Source organism: Elaeis guineensis, chromosome 6 (genome assembly GCF_000442705.2).
Source record: "Elaeis guineensis isolate ETL-2024a chromosome 6, EG11, whole genome shotgun sequence".
In the NCBI taxonomy this organism is placed as follows: Eukaryota; Viridiplantae; Streptophyta; class Magnoliopsida; order Arecales; family Arecaceae; genus Elaeis; species Elaeis guineensis.
Window position 1 is genome coordinate 118,535,131 of NC_025998.2, and position 25,544 is coordinate 118,560,674.

The following is a 25,544-nucleotide window of genomic DNA, read 5'->3' on the forward strand; positions in this document are numbered from 1 at the left end:
TTTAATCAAAATGTGCTATTCTAGTCCTGCATTCTCGTCTTGGCCAAAAAAAAAAAAAGGAGAGACCAGTCCTAAGCTAAATGAAAATGAGACTGATATTGTATTAAAGAAAGACCAGTCCCTGAAGAACAAAAGAGCAGAGTGCACAAATGCTAATGTAGAGGAATTCTTGTGCAGAAAGCTTCAGGCATTTCTCTACTTCCAAAGGCTCCTACCCAGTAGCTAGTGACAGTTGATCCAACAAGAACTGATTTTAGGTCTGATATATTTCTTCGTCTGATGAGTCCAAAGGCTCAACAGACTTCAAGGTCATCCTTTGGTATCTCCAAAGATTCAGTTTGATCAAAATGTTCTTTGGTAGAAGTAAAGAAAGATATAATTGGCTGATCGACATGCCACCCTTGCTACATCTGCATTCTCTTTTTTAATAGCTGGCCATAAAGATGTGATTCTTCTTCTTCTTCTTTTTTTCTTTTTTGTCAGAGAACAAAAACTTTCAGTTCCTTCGTTGTAATGCTAGACTGATCAGCTTTAAATCACTAATGAAATGGCCTCTCTTAATTATATCAGAAATTCTTCCCTTCCCCTATAAGAAAGTGGAACATTGAAAGGTAATTAGTTTTCTTGGAAATTATGTTTGCTTCTTCCAAGACGGATCACTGCTTCAACTGATTCCTAGCAAACTCAATGACTCAATCCATAAATCCATGCACAATTCACTCTCATTCACAAAACCAACTATAGCATATCTCATAATTGATTACAATTATATACTCTTTTTGTGGAGATTTAACAGATCCTTCTCTAGGTAAACATGTAAAAGGTTATGATTGATCATTTTTTGAGCTATGTGGCCATCACCCAAGATTAAAGCTTGGATCCATTCCCAGGAGGAGGTGCCAATCCGCTAAAGCAAGTCTATTGGCAAAAGATTTCATTGTTCCAAAATTCATCTTTTGCATAAGATTAAACTTTCTAGATGTGCTTGTTAATGCATGCACACAAAAAATAATGTTATTTGATCCATCCAATTTTGTCTAAGTCTTAACATTGGCCCAGCTGCTGATCTGACTCCTAATTGGGTAACAAGCCTTTTTTCCTTCTTTTTGAAATTTAATCAACTATGAACTGTAAATTTAAATGTAATCAGCTACCAATCACCTGCTAATGATCATCGCTCAGTTCACTCGGGATGTGAGTCAGGCCCTATCTACTGCTCAATTAATCATCTACGTCCACATCCTCCTATCAATAGCAGATGATCTTTAACCTTTTTTTTTTTTTTCTTGAAAAGGTTAATCATGGTTTGCATGAGAAATTATCCATTAGACAGGTATAATTTTTGTTTTTCCTGGGTGGGTTACATATACTGCATACATAACAGCAGTTATACATGTATAGCCGCAGCACATGGACAGGCAATTGCAGAGAAAAACACTGTGACAGAAAAAAACACTAAAACGGAGATCTGAAAACAATGTGGTGCTACATGGACCAATCAAAGCTTCGAAAACCCTATCCAATCTAAAACTCTCATCTTCTCTTGATCCAGTTCCACGTCAACCCCATATCCAGATTTCTCTCCACTCATCACAAAAAAGACAGCACAATAACCCCTACCAAAAGCCCACAAGAGAGGAAGAACTCAGAGAGAGTGGTGAGAGAGAGAGAGAGAGAGAGAGAGAGAGAGAGATGGCATCAACTGCATGCTTCCTCCACCACCATGCACCCTCCGCCCCAAGGACTCCATCACGTCCCATGCCAAGCATCAGGCCTACCCAGCTTGTCTGCAGGGCCCAGAAGCAGGCAAGCCTAGAAGACGAGCGTGACGCCGTGATCTCCCGTCGGTTGGCTCTGACGGTGCTCGTCGGTTCTGCTGCCATCGGTGTAAAGGTCTCGCCGGCCGATGCTGCCTACGGGGAAGCAGGTAGTCTTTCCTTCAACTCTCACTCTGCAACAAAAGCGCTGGCAATAAACACAATGCGAGGAAAATTTGTTGGTTCCCTTAACTTGAGCCTGTGGTGGTCCTAGCTATCAGTATGTGTATAATTACATAAGAATTTGAACAGAAAAGGAAAATATTTATAATATAGCATGATAGAAACATTCAGAAAGAAATCACTATCAATCAAAATGCCTAAGATCGTTTATTGGATGCAGCTAATATCTTTGGGAAGCCGAAGACAAACACAGACTTCTTGCCAATCAATGGCGATGGTTTCAAGGTGATGGTACCATCAAAGTGGAACCCAAGCAAAGAGGTGGAGTTCCCTGGTCAGGTGCTGAGGTTTGAAGACAACTTTGATCCCAACAGCAACGTGGCCGTCATGGTCACCCCCACAACAAAGAAATCCATCACTGACTATGGTAGCCCGGAGGAATTTCTCTCACAAGTACTTACATTTCCTTTCTATATATTTTAGTTCTTAATATAGTAGCAAAGTTTCAATCATATGAGCTTTAAAGCCCGATAATCCTAGCCGGGCCATACTCAACAGAACAAATTACAACAAATCTTGAGGATCGAACTGCAACAAATCCTGAATCATATATATGTTATAATCCTGTTGTTATGTGTGCCTCATGCCAAATTAGTGCTTCTTAGCTTGTTAGTGGTGAACCATGATGACGTATCTCAAGATCTTTCTTGCCACATCCACTGTGGTCAAGCAAATAACCCTCCAATTGATCTCATAAAAATTTGACTTCAAGAACAAAAATCAGGGGAGAAAGTTTACTTGTTGGTTTCTCGATAGACACAGTTGGTAAGGAACAATGATCAGCAAATTTCCTAAACATGTGGCCCATGGGGGTTTCTACACTGCTTGCTATGTTCAAAAATAGAAAGGAAGAAAGGAAAACAAAAAAAAGGCATGTAGTTGCTTGAGACACTAGATGCAAGATTTTGGCAACTCTGCAGCCTAAGTTCGCAAAGCAAAATTTCTGATTACAGAATGCTGGAGGATTTGAGTTACAATACATTTCTGTGCAGGTTGATTACTTGCTAGGGAAACAAGCTTACTCCGGCAAAACGGATGCTGAGGTATGCTAAAACCATGCCTAATTTATTAGTCTTTATCCATACTTGGTTTTGGATCTTTTGATACTCGCATAAGACTAAGAAAATATTCAAGGAAACACTATTAAACTAAACAATTTGTCTTGATAGGGTGGGTTCGACCGGGATGACGTAGCAACAGCCAACATATTGGAAAGTTCCACACCGGTGGTAGGTGGGAAACAATACTACTATGTCTCAGTTTTAACGAGGACAGCTGATGGAGATGAGGGTGGGAAGCACCAGCTTATAATGGCAACAGTTTCAAATGGTAAACTCTACATCTGCAAGGCACAAGCTGGTGACAAGAGATGGTTCAAGGGTGCCAGGAAGTTTGTGGAGAGCGCAGCCAATTCCTTCAACGTTGCATAAGAAAGAGGTGTGATGTGATATTTCTTGCTGTAAATGAGTTCAAAGCAATCAGAACTACCATCTTTAGGATCAGAATATATATTATGTGAGTTGTATCATAAGAGGACGGTGTGTGTATGTGTGTGTGTATATATATATATATATATGGGATTTCCAGGTGCCACTCAAGCATTTTAATCTTAAATATCTTTGAAACATCTCCATTTTGTACCCTATATATAAAATGTTATAATTTCAATAGAAAAGCTTTGGTGCTGGGAGTTATGCCTAGGATTTGGAAGAAGGCAACTGAAAGGAGTAGTCAATTTATCACAAGCTTAGAATGAACAATCTTCTCATCCCCAAATCCAGCAACGATTGTACTAGATTTTAAAAAGTTTCAACATATTTGTATTGAGCAATGGGATAAGTATAATATACAGGGAAAAGAATCAGAAGTCCGTAGCTTATTGAAAATAAAACTCTATTTATCAGAGCTACATTACACCTCCTCTTGCCCTCAATAAAATGGTCTCTCACCTTAAGGTTCACCAAGGCTTCACTATCCATCATAGTTGGGGTTCGAGTCAAGGGAACCTCTGAAATCCAGGGATCATTTAAGACACTGATAGATCCACCATTACCAATGGTCCATCTGATGCTTGCCATCACTACCGGTGTATAGGACCATTCGGCCTTCTAGATGAAAGAAATCTTATATGTAACCATAGGGATAGAAGATACCTCCCAAGTATTGTGCTTGGCCCTCAGTAGTTTGCATCAAAACCCATCAAGTTGCAGAAGAGATCTAACTACATGTTTGGCCCATAAAGCATGCGGGCTTACCACTAAAGGAGAAATTATTAGTTAGAATGGTTATACGATATGTATCTTAAACCATTCAATAACAAATCAGCACACATCCAAGCAAGTGTATTTTTTTTCATTCAAAACAATAAAAGTCGTCAGCTAGCTAATCATAATTAATAGTAAAATCATTTTTTTATTTAAAATTTTCAATCAAACTTGGGAAACAATGCACCTTTTTTTTTTATAATAGATAATGTGCTGATTTATTATTGAATGGTGCAAGATACACATGGTAGAACCATTCCAACCAATAATTTTTCCACTAAAGAGCATATCCCAAAGCCCTCTTCCTTGATTGGTCAATGAGATGCAAACATTTAGATTTATCTCTGGAGTTCCATAAGAAATTCCGCATTAGTTGCTCCATTTAAAGATGACGACTTTAGGGATGATAGAACAAGTCATTAGATGGTCTAAGGAGTGTACACAACATTGATTTGATCAGGATGAGCTTGTCCATCACAAATAGAGCTCTCCATTTCTATCCCTCCAATCTTCCTTGCATGCTTTGAGATAATCCTTTGTAGTCCGATTTACTAGGTCTCCTTCCAGTGATCAATACCCTAAGATATAGTCATGTGCCAATACATTCTTAGCGTCATACTAAGATTAACCTTTAGGTTGAGGTTCGACGAAGATTTATACAAATGGACCCTCTAACTGGACATCAAGTAATATCTTACGATAATTTCATTCAACACTATAGCATTTGCTATAGTAGCACAAACTACTAACATACAATCATTTGCAAACAAAAGCTGTAAAATTTGTGGGGGTCCTAGGTTAGGCTAATAAACTATTAATATATAATTGGAGATAACAATTCTCGACATATGCAACAAGGCATCAGCATGTATATTAAAAAGGTACAAAAAAAGAGAGCACCCTTATGATAAAACCATAAATGTAACCACACACCTAGCCAATCCAACCATCCTAGAGCGTCATCTACCTTAGAGAGTGGAAAAAGAAGTCCCATTGAACTCAGTCATAGATCCTTTCCATATCCAACTTTATATTCATAAGACTGCACTAAGTGGAGACCTTGATGAGGTCACTCATGATTTGAGCAAGAAGAATGTTGTCTGAAATACTCCTAACATTTACGAAGGCTCCTTATTCAAGATTGATCAATAATTTTAACACTAGTTGCATCCTATTAATATTGATTTTTGCCACAATTTTGTGGAAAGTGGTGCACAAGCTCGTGGGCCCAAAATGAGATGGCTCTACCACATTTGACCTCTTGGGTAGCAGAGTTTAATGAAGATCTTCTAGGCATGTGGCATTTTTTTGGTGGTAAAAAATCTGCTCAATAGTTGAGCAGATTTTCTTTTAATGATGGTTTGATACCTCTCTAAGAAAAAGATAAAAAGCTGTCAACCCTCGGTGCTTTATCCCTTAGCATAGATCATAAGGCCTCCTCCACCTCAGTATCCAAAACCTACTACAGAAGCATCTTAATTTTCTCTACAATTACAACCCTATCAGGGGGAGGGGTCGAAGGTTCTTATCTCACATCATCATCATTATTCCTATAACATTTTAAAACCTGAAGAATCTTGCACTTGATTGTATCTAGGTCTTCCATAACTTCTCCATTCTCATCCTTTAGCAAGTAGATGCAATTTTTGTGCCTTTTTATCATTATAGATATGTGGCAGAATTTATTATTGCTATCCCCATTGTGCAACCAATCAACCTCAGATTTTTGCTATCAATAGATCTCTTCTTTATGAAGTAGAGGGTGATTATGAGAAACACCAGCTCTTAGAAAGTTTAAATCAGCATCCAAAAGGCCCTTTGATTAAATTCCATCTACCAAAGGTGAACTATAGTTCCATCACCTTGGCCTGTGCTTCATGAGCGCTCAAATTTTTATTTTACATGGTACATGGCATCACCCCATATTGACATATTTCACACACCTTACACAATATCCGAAAATTGAGCACAAAAGAGCCAAACCTTTTCGAAGTGAAAATTAAAAGAATAACATTATCAATAAGAAGAGGCGATGATTTTAATAGAGGTGTGATAAATGATGCACTCGTGATAGTGTAGAAAATGTTGAATCCAACCTCTAATAGAGTGCTCTATCAATATATTCCCATACCATTGCCTGACTAGACCTATTGATGCACCATGTGAATAGTAAATCCCAAGTCAAGAAAAGTATTAGAGGAGATAAACTCCTTGAATTCCCTGATGCCAATCTTCCCTATAAAGGGTTTACTACCCCAATTCACCTCCTAACCATTATTACAATTTTAATCATCTACCACCAGAATAGGAATATCGAATTGGATTGCCACAGAAGTTTTTTGCCCTAAAGTCAGCCTCAGTAAATACTCCATGTTAGCAACTTAGCATACACCGCATCAAGCAACTATGAATCCTGATTTGCTTCATAGATTATAGCAAAAGTATGTTGGCTGCAATTATCAAATACATCAACAGTTACATAGTCCTTTATGCATAACAAGCCTCAAGATTCAATGGCATGAAAGCAACAACTCAGCCGCTAACAATGATGAATGAGGTTCGGACTCCTCTTTGCCAACCTGATTTCAGAAAATACACGGAGCTCTGGGTCATGCACATGGAGAACATATTTGTTTAACTGACATAATGAAAGAGGGAGTGCCCAACTAAATATATACATACATACATACATATATTATGTGTAATGACCCTATATCTAGTTGAAAATCATTAAGCACATGGAAAGATATCCTGATGTCAATTGATCCTTAGAAATTTTAAAGATGTTTGTTGAGATTAAAGAAAATCATGCATGGATTATGTTTGTCCAAAATGTTGGTGAAGCTGTTGCCTTTCCCTGGTTTCAACAGTGATAGAAATATGGCCATTTCTAAGTTTTCTTTTGGTAAATGAGCATCTTCATTGTAGACTTAGTAAAGTAAGATTTACAAATACCTCCTGCAAGTGTGATACAATAGGAAAACAGAAGATCCAAAATATCTGATGACAATATTTACAATACAAAAGCTGAGTTATCAGAAAAAGATACACAACATAGAATAAAACATAAGAGGCAAAATCATAAACCAGCTGTACAATCAAAACAGCTGCAAATAGAGATATAGCAGGCCCAAAAATAGTGGCAAAGATGAAAATAAAGTTGAGAATTGAAGACATTCTGTAGGAGACAATTAATACAATGTGCTGGAAGCTGTGTATTTTCCCACAGATATTGATGAAACACCCATGTGATGTAAGATGCAGCTCAATATTGAACCATTAATGCTCCAATGCTGTTTCACAATGCAAACTTAAGGGCTGAACAATAAGTTTGAAGCTGTTTGGCACTGCATATCCTTACTGGACTTTGATACTAAAAAGTCCCCTGTTAATCACTATAAAACCTGTCAATTTGAGAATTAAAAATTTTTGAGATAACAACAGGCTGCAGATGGCTGGATCAACAAGTGTGTAATAATGTAGCAACACATTAAGTAACATGATAGACATGAATAGCACAGTGGTGTCAAGAAAATAATATAACAAGTGTGTTTGCATAGTTTTTCCCAATGATTAATTATCCTCTGTGCTTGTGTGAAGGTATCATGCACATAAGAACATGAGCATTCAATTGCAGTGCAAGGCATAAAAAAAATATGATAAATAACACAAGAACATTAGAAGCCATGAAAATATTATACTCTCCATTTATCTATCTGTATTATCCCATACAGCTGCGAAGATAGCTGATTATGCGAATATAGGTCAAAGTATCCTTCCATAGCTATCCATGTCACATAATCAGCGGTACGATTATCCTCTTGCGGTATATAAGAGACACTGCAATTTGAAGAACGTCTCAGCCCATATTAAATTTTTGTTAGGATAGAAAATTATCTTGAGTGCCACCATTTACAGAATTAATCCATAACAATAGTGGTAGAATCATCTTGAATATGTATATTTTGCATTTGAAATTCAGCTCGTGCCATATCATACCCAAGCCATGCTGCAATCAATTCAGCATAAGGCATCATAAGAGAATGTAGAAGCTTACTACCTGCTCTAAGAAAAGAACCCAAGGAGTCTCTAGTAACATAGCCAGCAGCAGCTTTAGAACCTTCAACCGATGCATCAAGTTAATTATGAGAACTCCAATGGGAGGGGATTACCAAGGCACCATAGGATGATTGATAGTTAGCAGATGAGAGGAATAGCCACCCCAGCACTATAAAAGAGTTATATTAGATGCAGATTGGGATAACAACAAAATATCAGTCCAAGCCTTTCTAATCACATGATGGGGAGGAGTATGGATCTGTTGGAAGAGCCTTTCATTATGAGCCATCCAAAGAAGGTAAGCAACAGAGGCAAACTGGGCTTTCCTTTCATTCTCTATCTAGTTTGAAGTTAGAAAAAGTACTAGATCCGGCAAAGATGAAGGAATAAAACCTAGTCTACTAATATAACGCAGCAACATCCAGCATTGTGGGGCATGGGGACAGAAAATAATGATATGATGAGCATCTTCAAACACATTGTTGCAAAGGTCACAAAAAATTAGATGTTGGGATAAGATACCCCATGAGTAAAGAAATTGCTTGCATGGTAAATGATCCCATAATAGCCTCCACCAGAAGAGCATAACTCTTTTAGGCACTTTAAGCTTCCAAATTCAAGTATAATTCACAAAAAAGTTTATTACTTCTGTAGGATGCAAAAGAGGATACATGTCAACTGTGGACACTTTATGATGTTCATAAGACCTCCAAAAGAGCTGATCAGCCCAATCCTCACTTGGAAAAGGTATGCAAGTGATGTTGGTCATCATTTCAGCAGAGAACAAATTGAAAAGTTTAGCTAAATCTCATTTCCGATCCTGGGTTATAAAATTCTTTACAGTCAAGGACCTATCAATGCTATTAACATTATTTATGGTTAGCTACCGACTAATAGGAGTCGAAGATATCGAAGGGTCATCAAGAAAATCAATAGAAGCTCTATTACCAACAGACCAAATAAATTTGGATTGAACCATTCATCCAAATTTACAAATTTTTTAGACCATATGGCGGAACAATTTTGGGGCTTCTGATAATCACTCCATCTACCTTTGAAATGATATTTTCCCAAAATAGTTTGGGCCCATAGAGAGTTAGGATTCAGGATAATCCAGACAGCAAGTTAAGAAAGACAAGCTTCCCTCTTTGTTTTTTAATCCACAATACCAAGTCCTCCATGAGGTTTACGTGAGCAAATAGTGGACCAAGCAATGGGATGCAAAGCATTTTTCCCCCGATCATGGCCCATAAGAAAGCTTTGAATTCTTTTTCCAGCTTAGATAGAAAGGTAATGGGCACGGGGACCGTCGAAAGAGAGTAAATAGGAATTGAAGTTAATACAGACTGGAGGAGGGTTGCTCTTCCTGCTAATGCAAGAGCTTTCTATTTTCAGGTGGCAATCCGAGCAAGCACTTTTCCTTAATAAATTTAAAATCAGATGTGTGAAGCTCGCCTTCAAATAATAGCATGCCAAGATACTTCCAACCATCCCTTTTCTCATTTATTTGTAATAAGGATATGATCTGTCTCTTCAAAGCTGAAGATATTTTAGGACTAAAGTTGACATGAGATTTTTGAAAATTAATAGTTTGCCCTTGAAAGAGAACAGTAAGTATCTATAATAGAGAATAAAACAATAGTATCTGTGACCGTAGCCCTACAAATGAGTAAACAGTCATCGACAAAAAATAGATGAGATATAACTGGGCCTCTAGGACTAGGTCGATAAACTTGAATCGGTTATTAATGAACCGCAATGGTGAAAAAAAGAAAAAACACCTCAAAACAGAGAATAAATATATATAGATATTAGATTTTTGGCACATCGAATTTGACCCATTGCAACGAAGTCCAGATGCGGAGAAGCCTATGGATGCAAGCCCAAGACGGACAACACTGGCAGATGCAAAGGCCCGTAGCGCATGGCCCACAGACCCAACCTGCGGGTGCCCAGGCCCGCTACAGCACATGTGGCCTGTAGTGCATGCGGCTCAGGCAGGGCTTGCTGCACGTTGGGCCAACGCCAGCATGTAGGTGCGTGTGGCCCAGGACATGTGCGGGTGCATGGTCTAGGCACATGCCCACACAGTCCATGATGTGGTCCACCATGGACCGCAGAAGGAGACGTAGTCCACACACTCTCCATGGACTGTCACAGTCCAAACACATTTTCACATGGCTCATGCGCGTGCGGACAAGGGCGTGACATGCGGCACACGTGAATAGGCCACAATTCACATAAGGCATGGTCCACGCACAGTCCAAAGGTATTTTTGTGCGATCTGAGGGTCAAAAAGCTTGTAGGCATGATCGGATGGCTTGGGAGCTTGCAGAGGTTTCTTGAGTCCTGATATAACTCTAATTTCGATCTAGAGTAGTTTTGAGGTCCTATAAAAAAAGGGTACATGAGCTAAGAGAAAAATATAGCAGCTATGCAGTACAAAGAGCAATCAGAGAGTTCTTCTTGGGATTCTTTGAGAGTATTGTAAGGGATGAGTACTTCTTATTGAAAAAGAAAAGTTTATGAGAGTTAAGTATGTGATCTCATCTTGTATTTATTTTCTTTCATAGTAAAGTTTGCATATCCTGTGGAGGTAGCACTTGGATTGATCCGTGTATTTGATTATATCCTATTTTTTATCTTTTTTTCTGTTGTGTTATCCACATCATCATTTGTATTAGTGATCTTGGATGGGAGATTTGTATTCAACACTCGTGAGGAATCCATCCCAACAATGGAAATAGTGAGCACCCTTGGCGAAGGCCCCTAGTTGGCAAAAACCATGATATGAGAGAGCTATTAATAAGTAAGACAAAAGAAGATTGTGGAACACACTGTTGCACATAAGCTATAAATTTACTATGAAAATCAAATTGCCTTAGCAAAGCAAAGAAAAACTCTCACGATACTCGGTCATAAGCCTTTTCCACATCAAGTTTAATCACCATCAAACTTCGTGAGAATGAAGGTCTTGAAACAGAATGCATCAACTTCTAATTAAAAAGAATCTGATCCATAATAGATCTACCAGAGAGAAAGGCACCTTGTTCATGGGAGATGATAGATGATAGAATCGATTTAAGCCGATGAACAAAGATTTTGGCAATGAGTTTATAGAATGTGTTGCAAAGGCTGATAGATCGATAATCATTGATATATTCCAGGTTTTTAGATTTAGGGATCAATGTAATGGAGGTTTGCTTGACCTCTAGAGGCAATGTAGCTATATCAAAAAAGTGACGTATGGCTTAAAGAATATCACATTTGATGATATGCCAACAATATTTAAAAAAGAAAGGCTAGAACCCATCCGGCCCAAAAGCCTCATTGGAATCCATGCTATGAAGGGCATAATAGTAAATTCAATTGATCTTCAAATCTTGGACACAATGCAATTGAATGAACTGTATTAGGCATCTTGGTATTGTAGCTATCATTTATATGTTTATAACATTTTTTTTAAAAGAAATTGGCAGCTCCAAGTATGGTGCTCTTTGAAACTATTTCCCTAAGCTTCAACTTTTTCTGGTAAAATGAATTTTTTTGAGTCATAAATATGTAGGAGCAGTCAAAGCCTTTTGTTTAGGAGTTGGATTGAAAGTTACCTATCGTAAATGTGATCCACCTCGGACTCTATTGCTCATTGTAATGTTTGGTATGAATTGTCTGGATTAATGACTATCAATGGTCAAAAGACTTATCTTTGAATAGAGCTAGAGGTGCAAGCGTTAAAACATTGATTCTCTTCAGAAATAATAGGACTAAAACAAACCAGAAAGAACATGATTTTTTGTTGTTCTTGTTCTTTCATTATAAACATTGATGAGATGTATTGGTTGATCTATAATTTTCATATCATATTGGTTGATCTATTGAAAAATATCGATGTATATGTTGTGAGATAATAAAGACTAAGATGCTAGTTATATCATGTGATTAGAGAGTGCCTTGGCCTGTAATTTTGACATGCAGACAACGTGGTGGACCTTTAGTTCCCATTGTGATAACGTTACACCAAACGGGTGGCCAGGATCTTCCGGTCGCCAGTATCCAACATCAGATCGAGATCAAATCACGTCCGTTCATATCAGAAAAGAAAACCCTCACTCTCGAATCCTGTAAACCCTAGCTCTATAAATATCCACGAAGCGAAGCCCGTTCCTTTCTCCCCAAAACTGGAAGCCGCCCGGCCGCGAAGTGAGATCAGAGCGTGGGTCTGAGAGGTCGAAACTGCTGAGACGATGAGGGCGAAGGTAAGAAAATCTCCTTGGTTTCTATTCAGATCTTGTTCTTTGCGTTTATTTTTCTTTTTTCTGGTTTGATCGTAATTGATTTGAATTTTTGATCGTGGAACTTAACTATTGGGATTTAATCTACTATTGTTGGGGAATTGCGGATTTAATAGGGACTTTCTTGATGATCTACGTGTGATCGAGTGGGGGTAATATGATTGTTTAGGCTATGGATCTCCCGATCGATTTAGTTTTTTCATATGTCTCTGTTTCTTGGAATCAAGAGGAGTCGTGCGTGATTGGATTCGTGGGTTAGGGTTTTGATTGCTCGATCTTCTGGGAGATCGCCGCGAATTTTGATGCCAATGATGAGATTCATTTGTTTCTGTCGCTATACAATGGTTCTTATTCCATAATACTGGATAGGTGGGGATATCGCGTTTTTATCATTTTATTTTTCCTGTAAACGTTGTTGTATTGGAATATCGTTTCTTCTTTGTTTTTGAAGCTGGAACCTGATTTTTTTTTTTCCAAACAAATTCTTTAGTATGGAATTTGTCAAATATATGATTATTGTATGGTTGCAGTACTCGAAGAGATGGTACATGCATGGATAAAATCCTTTGCATGGAATTTTATCTTTATTTTTGTTGGACTTTGTCGGGTTGTAGGTTTATATCTGGAGACAGAAAACAATATATGTTTGTATGAATGTGCTGCAGATAGAATAGGGGAAGTTGTAGAGGAGATTCTATTTTTAAGGTAGACAATTGAATGGAAGAGTTGAATTACAAGGATTTCACCAAATATGCTGCGGGTAAAATAGTCTTGGATTGTTTGCTAGAATGATTTCTAGGTTGCAATTACGTATTTAAGCAATAAGGATCAAAGAAAAAGAAACTAGGTTGCATCGATTTTGGTTAGAATTTTAAGACATGGTGGGGAACAAATAACATAGTGTCAAGTTTGGATGAATGGGCTGAATATTCTTTAGGGTTTGTGGATTGGGTCAATAAAATTAGTTAGATAATAAGCTTATAGGTTGGGCTGGGCCTATCTCTATAACTATCTAGAATTGGTTTTGGAGTGGGCTGGCTTGAATCCCATAGGAGGGGCAGTCCCCCCCCCCCCCTCTTTATCTATGCGATTTGGACCAACCTACTCCAAAACCAATCAGCCTAGCCCAGACTATAAGCCTATTATCTAACGGATTTTATTGGTTCAATTCATGAATCTAATAGGATTTTCAGCCCATTCGTTCCAATAGGGCCTTTAAGGGGGAATGAGCTGAGAAGAAAAAAGTATATTGGAACTATTAGTATGAGGGTAGGTGACTTGTGATGACATAAGTTGTGGCTTTAGATGCAAACCGATTAGAGAAAATACAGAGTGATGAGGTGTGGGGAAAGAAAAATAGTTGAGTAAATCAGGTGCATTACTGGAAAGGATATATGGTTCCTGTGTCAAGTGGTGGGGTTTAGGGGAGATTATAATTATGAATATTTGTAAATTAGAATGGTAAGATTTGAGATGACACTTTGAGAGGATGCATTGACTTTGCGGTGTATGTGAGAGCAATGTTAACCGATTGTATTAAGGACTTGTCTTAAGTGATATAGCAATATACTTAACAGGAAACACACTTAGGTCTGGTGAATATGAATATGGATTAATAATTTAGAGGATTCTTTGAAACCTTACTGAAAGGTAAGCACAAAGTCTGGATTGTTGATTAACTTGTGGAGATCAGCATGTTGAGATTTAGAACTGAAAAAAGTAGGCCAGAGACAGATGCAAAATGGTTTTGTTTGCTGACTCAATTACAAAATGATGGATATTCAAAATAACACCAATTAGCATGGTAACTGTCTGTTAAGGTGCATCAGCAAGAATTTTGAGTAATATGGAGGATCTCAGTTTGTTGTTTTATCATGCTTGAACGTATGATGAGGTGGTGCTAGTGTTTATGTTGGAGGACACCAAGGAAGATGTATGTACTACTACCAAAAGAAAGGGGAACGCATGTGGGTATTATTTTAAAATTGTTTGTTGCTGAGCATTGATGATTGTTTCAATGACTTGGATTTCACTTCTGATGGGGGTTTATCAAGTAGTTCTTTGTTTCTGCTTTCGTACTCTGTATTTAGTATTGTCATTATGTAAGAGATGCTATTACATGTGCTATTTACAGATGATATATTGTTAGATATTGAGCTCAGAATTCAGTGATTGATGAAACCTTTGGTGGATAATGACCTGATAGATAATTATAGTGCAAGCATTTAAGGTGCAACTATTGTGGTGGAACAGGACTTTGTTTATAATTAACTGTTAAAGATACTGTAGGATCTGTTTTTGCTATCGCTTATCCATTTTCTAGAATAATATCAAAATAAACTCAGATATGTCTGAGGTATTTGGGAAACTGACTGTTGAAAAATTTTGGTGGTCTTTTAATATAAATGAATCATTATGTGATGTTTATGTTATTCAAAAAATAGATAAATAACCTTATGGAATTTGTGGGGATTCTGTAATGCAAGTAGTATGAAAGTCAACATGCAGCTAGCAGATTGACAGTTTTTATTTTTCTGCTCCATCTGTTATTTTTTTCTGTGTTTCTAAGAATCCTTTGCTACTGCAGCTCTGTTTCCATTTCCATGATTTCTTGACAGTAGCTTATGTCTCATCAAGTCATTTGTAAAACTTAATCTTGATTCATCTGCTTTTTTCAGTGGAAGAAGAAGCGCATGAGGAGGCTCAAGAGGAAGCGCCGAAAGATGAGGCAGAGGTCGAAGTAGATGGGCAAATGCAAGGACAATCTCTATGGATCCACCTCTCTTCATTGGATGTGGTATTGGGAGCATGTTCGTGTGGGAATGGTGTTCCTGGGGAAAAAACCCTTGTCATTCGTCTTTCCAAGTGCTTGTTTTGCCACTTTAGGTAGTAATGCATCTGATTTGTCTAGCAAGAAAACCTTGTGTTTGGTTTTGACTGAGTAAGATACCTTTTTGTTTGGAGCTAATACTTTAAAACTGTCTCTATTATGATGCGTATATTTAGTGGGGAGGTCCAATTTATATTTTGCATGGCTTGGTTGAGAAAGTAAGATAGATGGATATGTTTTTGATGGTTGCACCCGGGTTGTATGGATTATTTTCTTGGTTTCATTCCTCATGTAGTGTCTGAGATTTATGTTTCCATATCTACTGCTGCGAATTTTCTAAATGTGGATTTTAGTCGCTTGTTAGCTTGCTACTCTTGGGGAAAGCGATGGTGGTGATGAAGATCAGTGTATTCCTGTAGGATGGTGGGAAAGCGATGGTGGTCATGTCCGTTGCGACCATGGAGACCATCTTGAATTCCTGTAGGATGTACTGTTGCTTATTGCCCTTTTGCTCTCAAGGGCCGTTGTTTTGAGGATAAAAATTTTATCCAAAAATTTATATTTTTTGAAATAAATATTTTTTAAATAATGTTTAGATAGAAAAATATATTATTCATATTTTTTTTATATATTGAAAAATAATTTAAAAATATATTATCTATGTTCTTTATATTTCAAAGTCTATCCGTATTTTTCATAATATTTTTTATTACATAAATATTATTATATGTATAATAATATATTATATTATATTATATTTTGTATATTATAATATATAATATTATATGATACATATTCAAAAAAAAAATGTAGATAGTATATGTTAAATATAATGTAATATAGATGATAAATTATATTATATATAATAAATAAAATATATATTATCATATAATGTATAATATGAATATATTTAAAAATAATATATTATTATATTATAAAAGATTATTTTTTTAATTAATGAAAAAATGATTTATTCATGTTGGAGGTAGATAAATTTTTTTCTATTTTTCAGATAAATATTACATATAAAAAAATAATTTATTCATTTAAAGAAGCATGAGAACATGAGTAGGATAATGAAAAAATATTAATTTTTTATAATATTTATCTATCAAATGCAGGCCAATATTCTTTTGAAATTGTGTCAGTGGTTGGGTTCTCGTCTGTGATATTAGCAACCTGCTATTTCCGGCTGGCCGCAACAGGTATCTGTTGGCTCGTTCTTCTGTCTCCGCTATGTAATCTTTGTGATGAAGATGATTACAGTGAAAGTGTAGCAATGCGAAAGGATACTTTAGTTTATGCATTTGCTGTTGTCCTTAGAAGTATTCTCTTTAAAATTTACCTGATGTAATCAAAGAAGCTAATTGCAAGCACATGAACGTGGTCGTCTGAAAATGAAGCCCAAAATCTACTAAATATAAAAATGTTCTTCACCAGCACCAAAATGGCTCTACTTCATAGAACCGTAAGTGGATCAGAACAAACAAAGCACTCAGGGCCGATGAAAAAAAAGTGGTTTGCCATGACTGGTAAGGGATTAGAACTGCTGATGGAGCTCGTGTGACAATCATAACCTTAAACTCACAGATAAATGTGGCAAGAAATCCTACTACGATTAAAACCCAGAAGAAATAATCTTCATTTTGGATGGGAACTACTGTTGTTTTCTGACGAGAACCGGCAAATGGATGGCATTGACATGCAGAACCAAAGGCTCATAAGTTTAGCGTCGGGCAGAGAGACTTTGATGGCGTCATACTCCAACAAGCTTCTGATGGAGAAATATGACCCATAGGACAGAAATGTGATCAGCCAGCACATTTTGATCCACCCTCCAAAGGAAGCATAGCTGCCCCTCTATGTGGTTTCCAGAAAAAAACACCAACATAACCTGCAACAAAGCCAAGAAAGAGAGAATTGAGGCCACCACCATGACTGTTGTTGCATAAAACGGTGAATAGGTCCCCACAAGGTATGTGACTGTATTTGCCAGGAAAGGTTGAGGACTGTCTACCACTGCCTAATACTTCACAAAGTAGCCTTGAGCAGTTCGGTTCCCCGGACATGTTGTGCATACCTTGGAGAATTTTTGGGTGTCCCTTGCAGCTTCCTTGCTTATTTCTGTTGATAGATGATTTGTAACATAGTGCTCATTTCTATTGCCAGATGATTGGCAGCATATTAAGACAAGCAAAGATAGATTACATAGAGGATTGCTGTGACAGCATAATCCAGATTGCTGACAAGTAATGCTGGTCTATGCTGGGAGTGATCAACTTACCATAAGGGAGCCTTTTGAGTCTAAGAGAAGCAGGATGAAGAAGTTTGCTGTCACAAGCACTGATGGAGATCATCCAAATAATATTAGTAACACTTTTGCTTGAGTGCGGGCCTTGGCACAAAAGGTTGATCCACCATAACTTAAGTGTCACGAGTTCAAAACATAAAAACAGCATATATGCAAGGATATGCTGCACACATCTAATCCTTCATGGCTCCGTAATGATAAGAGCCTCGTACATTAGGATGCCCTTTATTTTATTATGACTTTTTTTTTTCTGTAAGTGGTAGGTTGAACCCAGGACAGTGAATATGAATCAGAGTAGCAATTACTTGTTAACAATATAAAGAAATACTACTCTTGTATTAAGAGAAAGATGGCTTTGCTTACCTGTACAATCAAGCATTCAGGTAATTATGTATTAGAGGGTTTTATTCTGTTCAATTAAGTACACAGTACTCTTGCATAAGCTATGCAGGATCGAGAAGCAGATATTCAACATAAAACTTCCATTTTCTACATACAGGAACCACATTCTTGCACTGATGGTGACTATGGAAACATAGGATAATTTGGATTGGAATTGGGCTGGTCAAATCAATGTGAGTGGTCTGCTGCATGGTTGAAACCTTGTAATCCATCCTAACTTCTAAATTAATTATCATTCTCATCTTTTTTCATTTCGTTTAATTACATCGGCAGTAGTAAATGTCATATGCTCATTTGGAAGAGATAAAGGGATTAAGAAAGAGTTCTTAGGTAGCCTGTGTGCTCAGAACCTTTAGTAGCATTGAGCAATTCAAAATACTAATATGGAAAGAGTTGTCAGAAGGTCAAAGCCAGTTCTGTTGAGAGCATGTTGATTTTAATATCCTAGCCATCAGACCAATCCAATCAGAACTTCTGGAGAAAATCTATGATCTGTTCGCTGAGTTCAATTACTTGATATTTGGTCTTGCCAACTACAATCAATTTTACTCGGATTAAGGCCTAAAGGTTTTGTTACAGAAAACTTGGACATAAGTCAGTATTTTGCAAGGGGCATTCTCTGTGTCATCCTCTCCTTGAAGTCTTAAAGCGTTTTCAACTTTCTTTTTGTTTGCATGTGGCATCTTAACTTATTATTTTTTTGCTGATTTAAGCAGGTTTTCAGGAAAGTCACATGAAACAGAAACCCCAGTCTAACCAATCATATTGTTGGCTTTTAAAGCTGAACTAGGATAACTAGAAAGTGAAAACTTGGAAGTCTACTTCTAAATAGTGATATGGAAAGGTACCTGTGTATGGGAAAGAGAATGGGCTAAAGTTCATATGAGCCTTGCTTCTTATGCATAGATACAGCTTAAGTTGATTTGAGAAGGGGAATAAGGGACTGAGGCAGAGTGGTAGAAGTCAAAACGAAAAAGAAGGAATTGGTTTTGGTGTTATGTTTCTTTGCCATCACACTTTTTAAGTGAACCCAGCTAACCAAGGTCTTCTTAAGCAAAATTAAATTTAATAAGGGGTTGTTTCAACTGTGTAGTGCCTGTCATTCCAAGCAGAAGCAGTTGCTGATTGCTGTGCTATAACGGAAATATATGTCACAGTACTTAATTTTGTAGGAATACAAGATACCTTGCAGCCTTTTGTAATCCGGCCTTGCTGACAACAATCAAATAGGTAGAAGGCAACTCACCACCTGATCCACACCCAACAGAGATGACAGATGAAATTATGGTTCTGCTGGAAGTGTGTAAAGTTGTTTCAGAGTCAACAGAAATATTGGTCCCACCAGAACCTAGTTCTCAGTAATATTAGTCTAACATTTAATTCTGATACAGTAGATCATTTTGTCAACTCATCAAGATGTTTAGCTCCACAAGAGTCTGTGAACTTTGTAATTACATTCGGTTCATTTGTTGGTGACAAGAAAAGATGCACCTAAATTTAGCTACGTTTGAGCAGCATATAGTAAGAGCTTAGCCTATCAACTACAAACAGAACTTGTTGAATTGGAATTAAACTTTACAGCAGAAAATATTGGTGACATAATATCAAGATAATGCTGCCTTGCTGGATAATGAAAATATGACAGCTTAAAATCTTTATTGCAGATCTTAATGAAACTCATCACAGTTTTCTTTACTTATTACCAGTACCATAAAACGTTTTAAGCACGGATTTCTTGCAGCTACTTCTTCCACTCCATCTGAAAGGCATTTGGATAGTCTTGGACATGGTCTGCGGAATTTTATTGGCAGATGAAACTTATCTCGGATCTTGAAATAGAGAGAACAGATAAAGATGAGGCTGAGCATGCCAATGGATTCTGTACTGATTAGACCCATGATATGTGAGCCGACCAACTTGGCTTCAGACAAGGTGAGGCTGCCTGAGTTCTGGATGACAACTACCTGCTGACTCATTTTTCATAGCAATATACTGATATTAAAGGAACCCCAAGAGATGATAATGGTTTCCACAACCACCCACATGGTTCTCCTGAGTAGAGCTGTATTGAATCAGGGCTAAACATGAAACAAAATTTGACATGAGTAGGACCACTATGACTAGCAAGAGCCTGAACATGAAAAGGGAGCTTCTGTACCAAGTGCCTGGAAAAATGCATATCCCAAAGTAACAGATTAATGAGGCAAGAAAACCAGCAAAGACATTAAAGGTCCATGGCCAATTGTTCCTTACTGTAGTACCTTTTTGGATTTGAGAAGGAGAGTTGGCAAACTGATCAGATCAACCTATGCAGCAAAGTATCCTTTCAAAAGTGTGAGATGCATCGAAATGCATGGACAAAGCAACAGAAGTCTAGCATCATGTAGAGAGAAATTGACAGTCTTATAGTTTATGAGGTTGCTGGTGGAGAAATAGGTGCCACAAGATAGGAGATTGAGCATCCAGGACACCTTGATCCACCCCATAAAGGACGCACAGATGCCCTTGCTGTCTTCCAGACCAGAACTCCAACAATAGCTGCCCATGAACCCAAGAAGGAGGTAAAGAATTGATGCCACCATCATGGCAACTCTTACATAATTTGGTGACTCAAGCTCCATAATTACAGGGATGAATGTGATTATGCCCACAGAACCATTAACAGCATTCACACGAATTGCATAGAGTAGCATTGAGCAGATTGGTTCCATGTAACTATCATCTTGGATGAGGGTTGTATCCTTAGCTTTTGAGTTTCATTCCCAGTATCCTTGCTTGCCTTCTATTGGTAAATGCTTGAGAACATAGTATATGAGCAAAGAACGATGACACAGAGGATTAATATGATAGACAATGATCCACATGGTGGTATTTGCCATCTTCAGAGTCAAGTGATTAACTTGCATCTAGATAGCCTTTGAGTAGAACCATAGCACAACAGACTCTTGAGAGGGGCTAAGCTATTCCGAAGGATGAAGATTGTATTTGCTTCCTCATCCATCAGAATTTGCACATAAACACTGACCTAGACCATTTAAACAATCATAGTAAAGCTTGTCTAACAGCTCATCTTTAAACGGGAGGTGGTTTCACCCAAGAATGTGAATAAAGCAGCTAGTGTGTTAAGTGCCCTGGTTGACTCCACATAGAAAATGATCAAAGAAGGCATGCTTGCTTTAACAAGAAGGAGCTGTTTTAATGTGACAGTGATTTAGGGGCATTTTGTCAATTTGGTGAAGCATAGATATTTCTTTCTTCCGCAAAAAAACAATACCAAAGAGCAGATAGTTCACTCAAAAGTCAAAACTTTTATAAAGTTTTACAAAAATAACTTCCCACGGGAGAATAATTCTTCCATATTTGGTTGCTGTGAGAGTAGGAAAAATGGAAAACGAGACTGATTACTCTGTCTCAAGACCCAATTTTGACCACTTGTTTTTGACCACTTCTAAATTGTGGTATAGACAGAAAACAATATGAAAGAGTCAGGTGAGATTTGACAGCCAAACTTTAGCTGGTGATTTATGGTATCCTGTAATTTGCAGTTTTAGAATTTTATATTCCTGACAAGTGAATTGTTTGGATCCAGCATAAAAGCTAATATGGATGCACTGCACCAATGCACCTATAATTTTAGATTCCACATAATTTCATGATTATCCAGCATGGTGCGTTGCTACATGATCTAATGTGCATCGATGTGATTATTCCTTTTAGTTTCATATTAAGTCTTCCAGCTTGTTTTTTGGTAAGCATAAGTCTTCTAGCTTAGAAGTGCTCTTGAAAACTTGAGTAAAGCTCAATATGAAAGATGCAAAACAGTATTAATCCAATCATTTTGACTAACATTTCTCATGAAGAATTCGTAGGGTTTTGGTGAGATTGAGAAAGCAAAATATATGGTACAAAGTAATCAAATCTTCTGAATTTGCATATGTAACTGATAGTGCTGATACTAGATACAAGCCTTATCCCACCTGCTAAGGTATCACCTCATTATCCATTGGTATGTGATAATCTGAAAGGCTGCTGGGATAATTGCCTGGTGAATAAGTTTTGTCAGAGCGTTAGAACTGGATAAGTGAAAGCAAGTTATTGATTCAGTGAAATCTTGCTTTTCATGTCTACTCTCAAGTGCATTATTTGTTTCCTTGAGACTCAAGCCCATTTTAGAAGTCAGTTCTAAAGCACCCACACCCCAGCCATCCTTCTTATTTTGCTGTAAATTGACTAGTTTCAAACTCGAGGACAAGTTTCATTTAATAGATGGAATGACTGTGCGTCCTGAATTTCTCAAGTTACTCTCTTAGGTAGCTTGATGAAAGTAGGTTGTAAAAGATAGTCACTGAACTTTCTTGGCCTTCAAACTTGACATGGAAAGGCAAATTGTCAATTGAGTAAATGGAATTGCTTGGGACTTTCTGAAGAAATTTCCTGCTGATATTATTCTCATGTGCATCAATTCAACTTTGAGTCTCCAACCTCTTAGGCCATTACAAAGATCAAATATAAAGCACCTAGGTCTAATTTGAAATAGGATAGTAGGAACAACTTCACTATAGCATGCTACTTTTGCTGGTGGAAGCATAACAGCCATGACAATTGTTAAATTTGAGGTAAATGAGAATGATGTACGTATGCAGTATGCATCATGGACTGGAGACAGTATCTATAGGGTATTTCTTTTGGTGCCATGATGGGAGCAAGTTGTAAAACAAGCAATGCAAGTTTTCAGGCATCAAATGTCTTGGTATTTTTTCATGATCATTATTTATAGGTTTTGTGGTTTCACTGAATACAGGATCTATAGGGTATTTCTTTGGTGCCATCATGAAAGTAAGTTGTAAAACAAGCAATGTAAGTTTTCAGGCATCAAATGTCTTGATATTTTTTCATGATCATTATTTATAGGTTTTGTGGTTCACTGAACAGTGGGTGGTTTCTCTATTAATAAAATCACTATTGACATATAAATATATTTAGATCTCTTGCAACTAGAGGTGGAAAATATAAAGGGCTTATTGGCTAATGTTTGTAAGGTAAATTCAGCTTTTTAATCTTTTTCCTTGAGGGTGACACTTGCAACCATTATTATCTTCTTAACACTCTCTTCTTCAATCAATTTTCTATCCTCTAACTTCATCTTCCTTACGTATTAGTATGCACGTCGTTCAGATTGCACCACAAGGCCCTTTCTCAATCAGGATTATTGGATCTACGCTTTGTGTTCTAGCTTTCATTAATGACCATTTAGTCGAAAATACTTCTCTCATTTTATCAACATAACAGCTTTTAGAGAAAGATTATAGTCAACCGGATAGTTGGCGTTTCACCCCCTGATACATATCCTAAATTTTTTGAGTCTGATAGCAAATCTGCTCCCCACAGAAACCTCAAGTTTCCACAGTATGCTCACACTCACCTTGAGCACTTGTACAGTAATTTTGGTGACTCATTAATGTTTAACAACAAAAGTTTCTGTAACTTAGTATTTGGTCTGTCGTCCTGGGAAGAAAATGACATGCAGCAAACTAGTTAGACTTGCTTCTAATCCGAGTAGGACATTATCATGAATCAACTAACCACTTGCACTAATTACCAAAATGTAACTCTGGAACCTCCCTTGCTGATTGCAATTCAAACAATAGCAGAAGAAATATTGACTATGTATTAACCACCCTCAAGTCATTGAACCATTACCAAAAAGGCTATGATTGCTGAGTACAATCTAAGATCTTATCAGAATCTTTATTTGCTTGGTAACAGATATGAAGCACAGATTCTATATCTAGTTTTTGAGGTGCCCCATCAGCATCTGAAGTTTTCCTGCTTCTGGGAAGAGGAATTATAAAGCAAAAGTGCAGACGATTACCAATTTGATCGAATATGAATGTAAATCTAGGGCAAGTCCATCCAATGAACAGCTGAGTTACTCTTGCTAGCTTGGCCGATGGGTCACTTTTAACCTATCATGCAATTCCGGAGGAAAGCTGCTACAGCATTGACATGATTTTAAGGTAAGTGCTTAAAAATAGAATGATCGACATGAGCTTCTAAACAGACTTGCAAGCGGTTCCAACTGAAAGCCTGTGGCACTTGATTGCCACAACATAGTCAGTCAACGGATCATGCTTATCAAAGTAAGCAATTGACCAATGAGGTGGTCATAGCATTTACTGAACCAGTCTTCCCAAAATTGAATAAACCTACTGCTACTTTGCTTATGACAGTATGAAACTACAATTCTCTGTCCCTGAAATGCAAAGTCCTTGAACTCATATTGCTTGACATGGAAACTAACCAACTGTGAATGTATAAAACCTTGATGCTTTCCCCAGAATGAGAGCATCATATAATCAAAATTAACACAAATGTTGCATACTGATATGGCACAGCTTGCAGTTTCCTGCAGATGATCAAGCACAGGACAAACCTATCATGGGGCAGTGGATAAGATCCAACAGCTCCTTGTAAATCACATCAACGAGCCATGTGCTGTCAGGCCCCAAATCCGGGACATAACACGGCTATGCTACCGAGGAATGGACCCACGATAACACGAAGCCAAAATTCATCTTCTTTAACATAATAACAGATATATCATAAATAAATGTAATAATAAAGTTCAATTCAAATATTTAATTAAACCAAAACTGGTTCAGAGCATCTAAATCCAAAGATGAAATAATCCAAACCTTAAAATTCATAATGACTACAATCCATAAACATAAACTGAATTTCTAGTACAAAATTTCTAAGCTTGCTTTGCTGATCCCCAAGCCTGGATTCTCTTTCCATCAGTCCTAGCCTTATTTCTCTGTACATGAAAAAGAAAACAAAAAGAATATGAGCTACACCAGCTCAGTAAGTAGACTTCCGCTTCCTTACCGGATCAAGCATAAGTTTTTTATGATAATACATCATTTAGCAAATAACAATTATTGTAAAAATAAACATTTCATAGAGCATGTAATAAAATAAGTTATAAGCTCATCATGCATGCATAAATCATATATATTTTACAATCATGAATCGTAAATCATTTTCATCATGGATTCATGTCATGTTTCAAAACATTGCTCACAGATATTCGTGCTGAGGTCACTATTATACCCGTGACAGGATCATGTTTCTTAATCGACAGAGTTCTTAATTCATGTGCCAACTTTATATCCACTGGCAGGGCCATGTTTCATGTGGATGCTAGCTCCGAATGTCGACCTTCCCGAAGGGATTCATTCATAGCCATCTGAGAGCCTTTGAAATCATTATATCTTTTTCTTAAAACATACATATACATAGATGGAAAAACAATAAAATTCATGCTTCATAATCATGCTATTTTCATAAGCCATATTTATGAAATCAATGCTCATAATAAAACAT

At 37.2% G+C, this 25,544-nt stretch overlaps 1 protein-coding gene and 1 long non-coding RNA gene across 2 annotated transcripts; both read left to right on the forward strand.

Annotated features, from left to right (window-relative positions):
* The first annotated feature begins 1,622 nt into the window (after positions 1-1,622).
* On the forward strand, positions 1,623-3,627 carry LOC105032043 (oxygen-evolving enhancer protein 2, chloroplastic). The gene is made up of 4 exons (XM_019846147.3): positions 1,623-1,927; positions 2,161-2,393; positions 2,993-3,043; positions 3,170-3,627. Exons 1-4 carry the CDS (start codon positions 1,693-1,695, stop codon positions 3,428-3,430), a joined length of 780 nt encoding a protein of 259 aa, XP_019701706.1. The 5' UTR covers positions 1,623-1,692; the 3' UTR covers positions 3,431-3,627.
* An 8,812-nt stretch (positions 3,628-12,439) lies between these two features.
* On the forward strand, positions 12,440-15,614 carry LOC105032036 (uncharacterized). The gene is made up of 2 exons (XR_829721.4): positions 12,440-12,579; positions 15,294-15,614. It is a non-coding gene; the product is annotated as an uncharacterized lncRNA (long non-coding RNA).
* Positions 15,615-25,544: the final 9,930 nt, after the last annotated feature.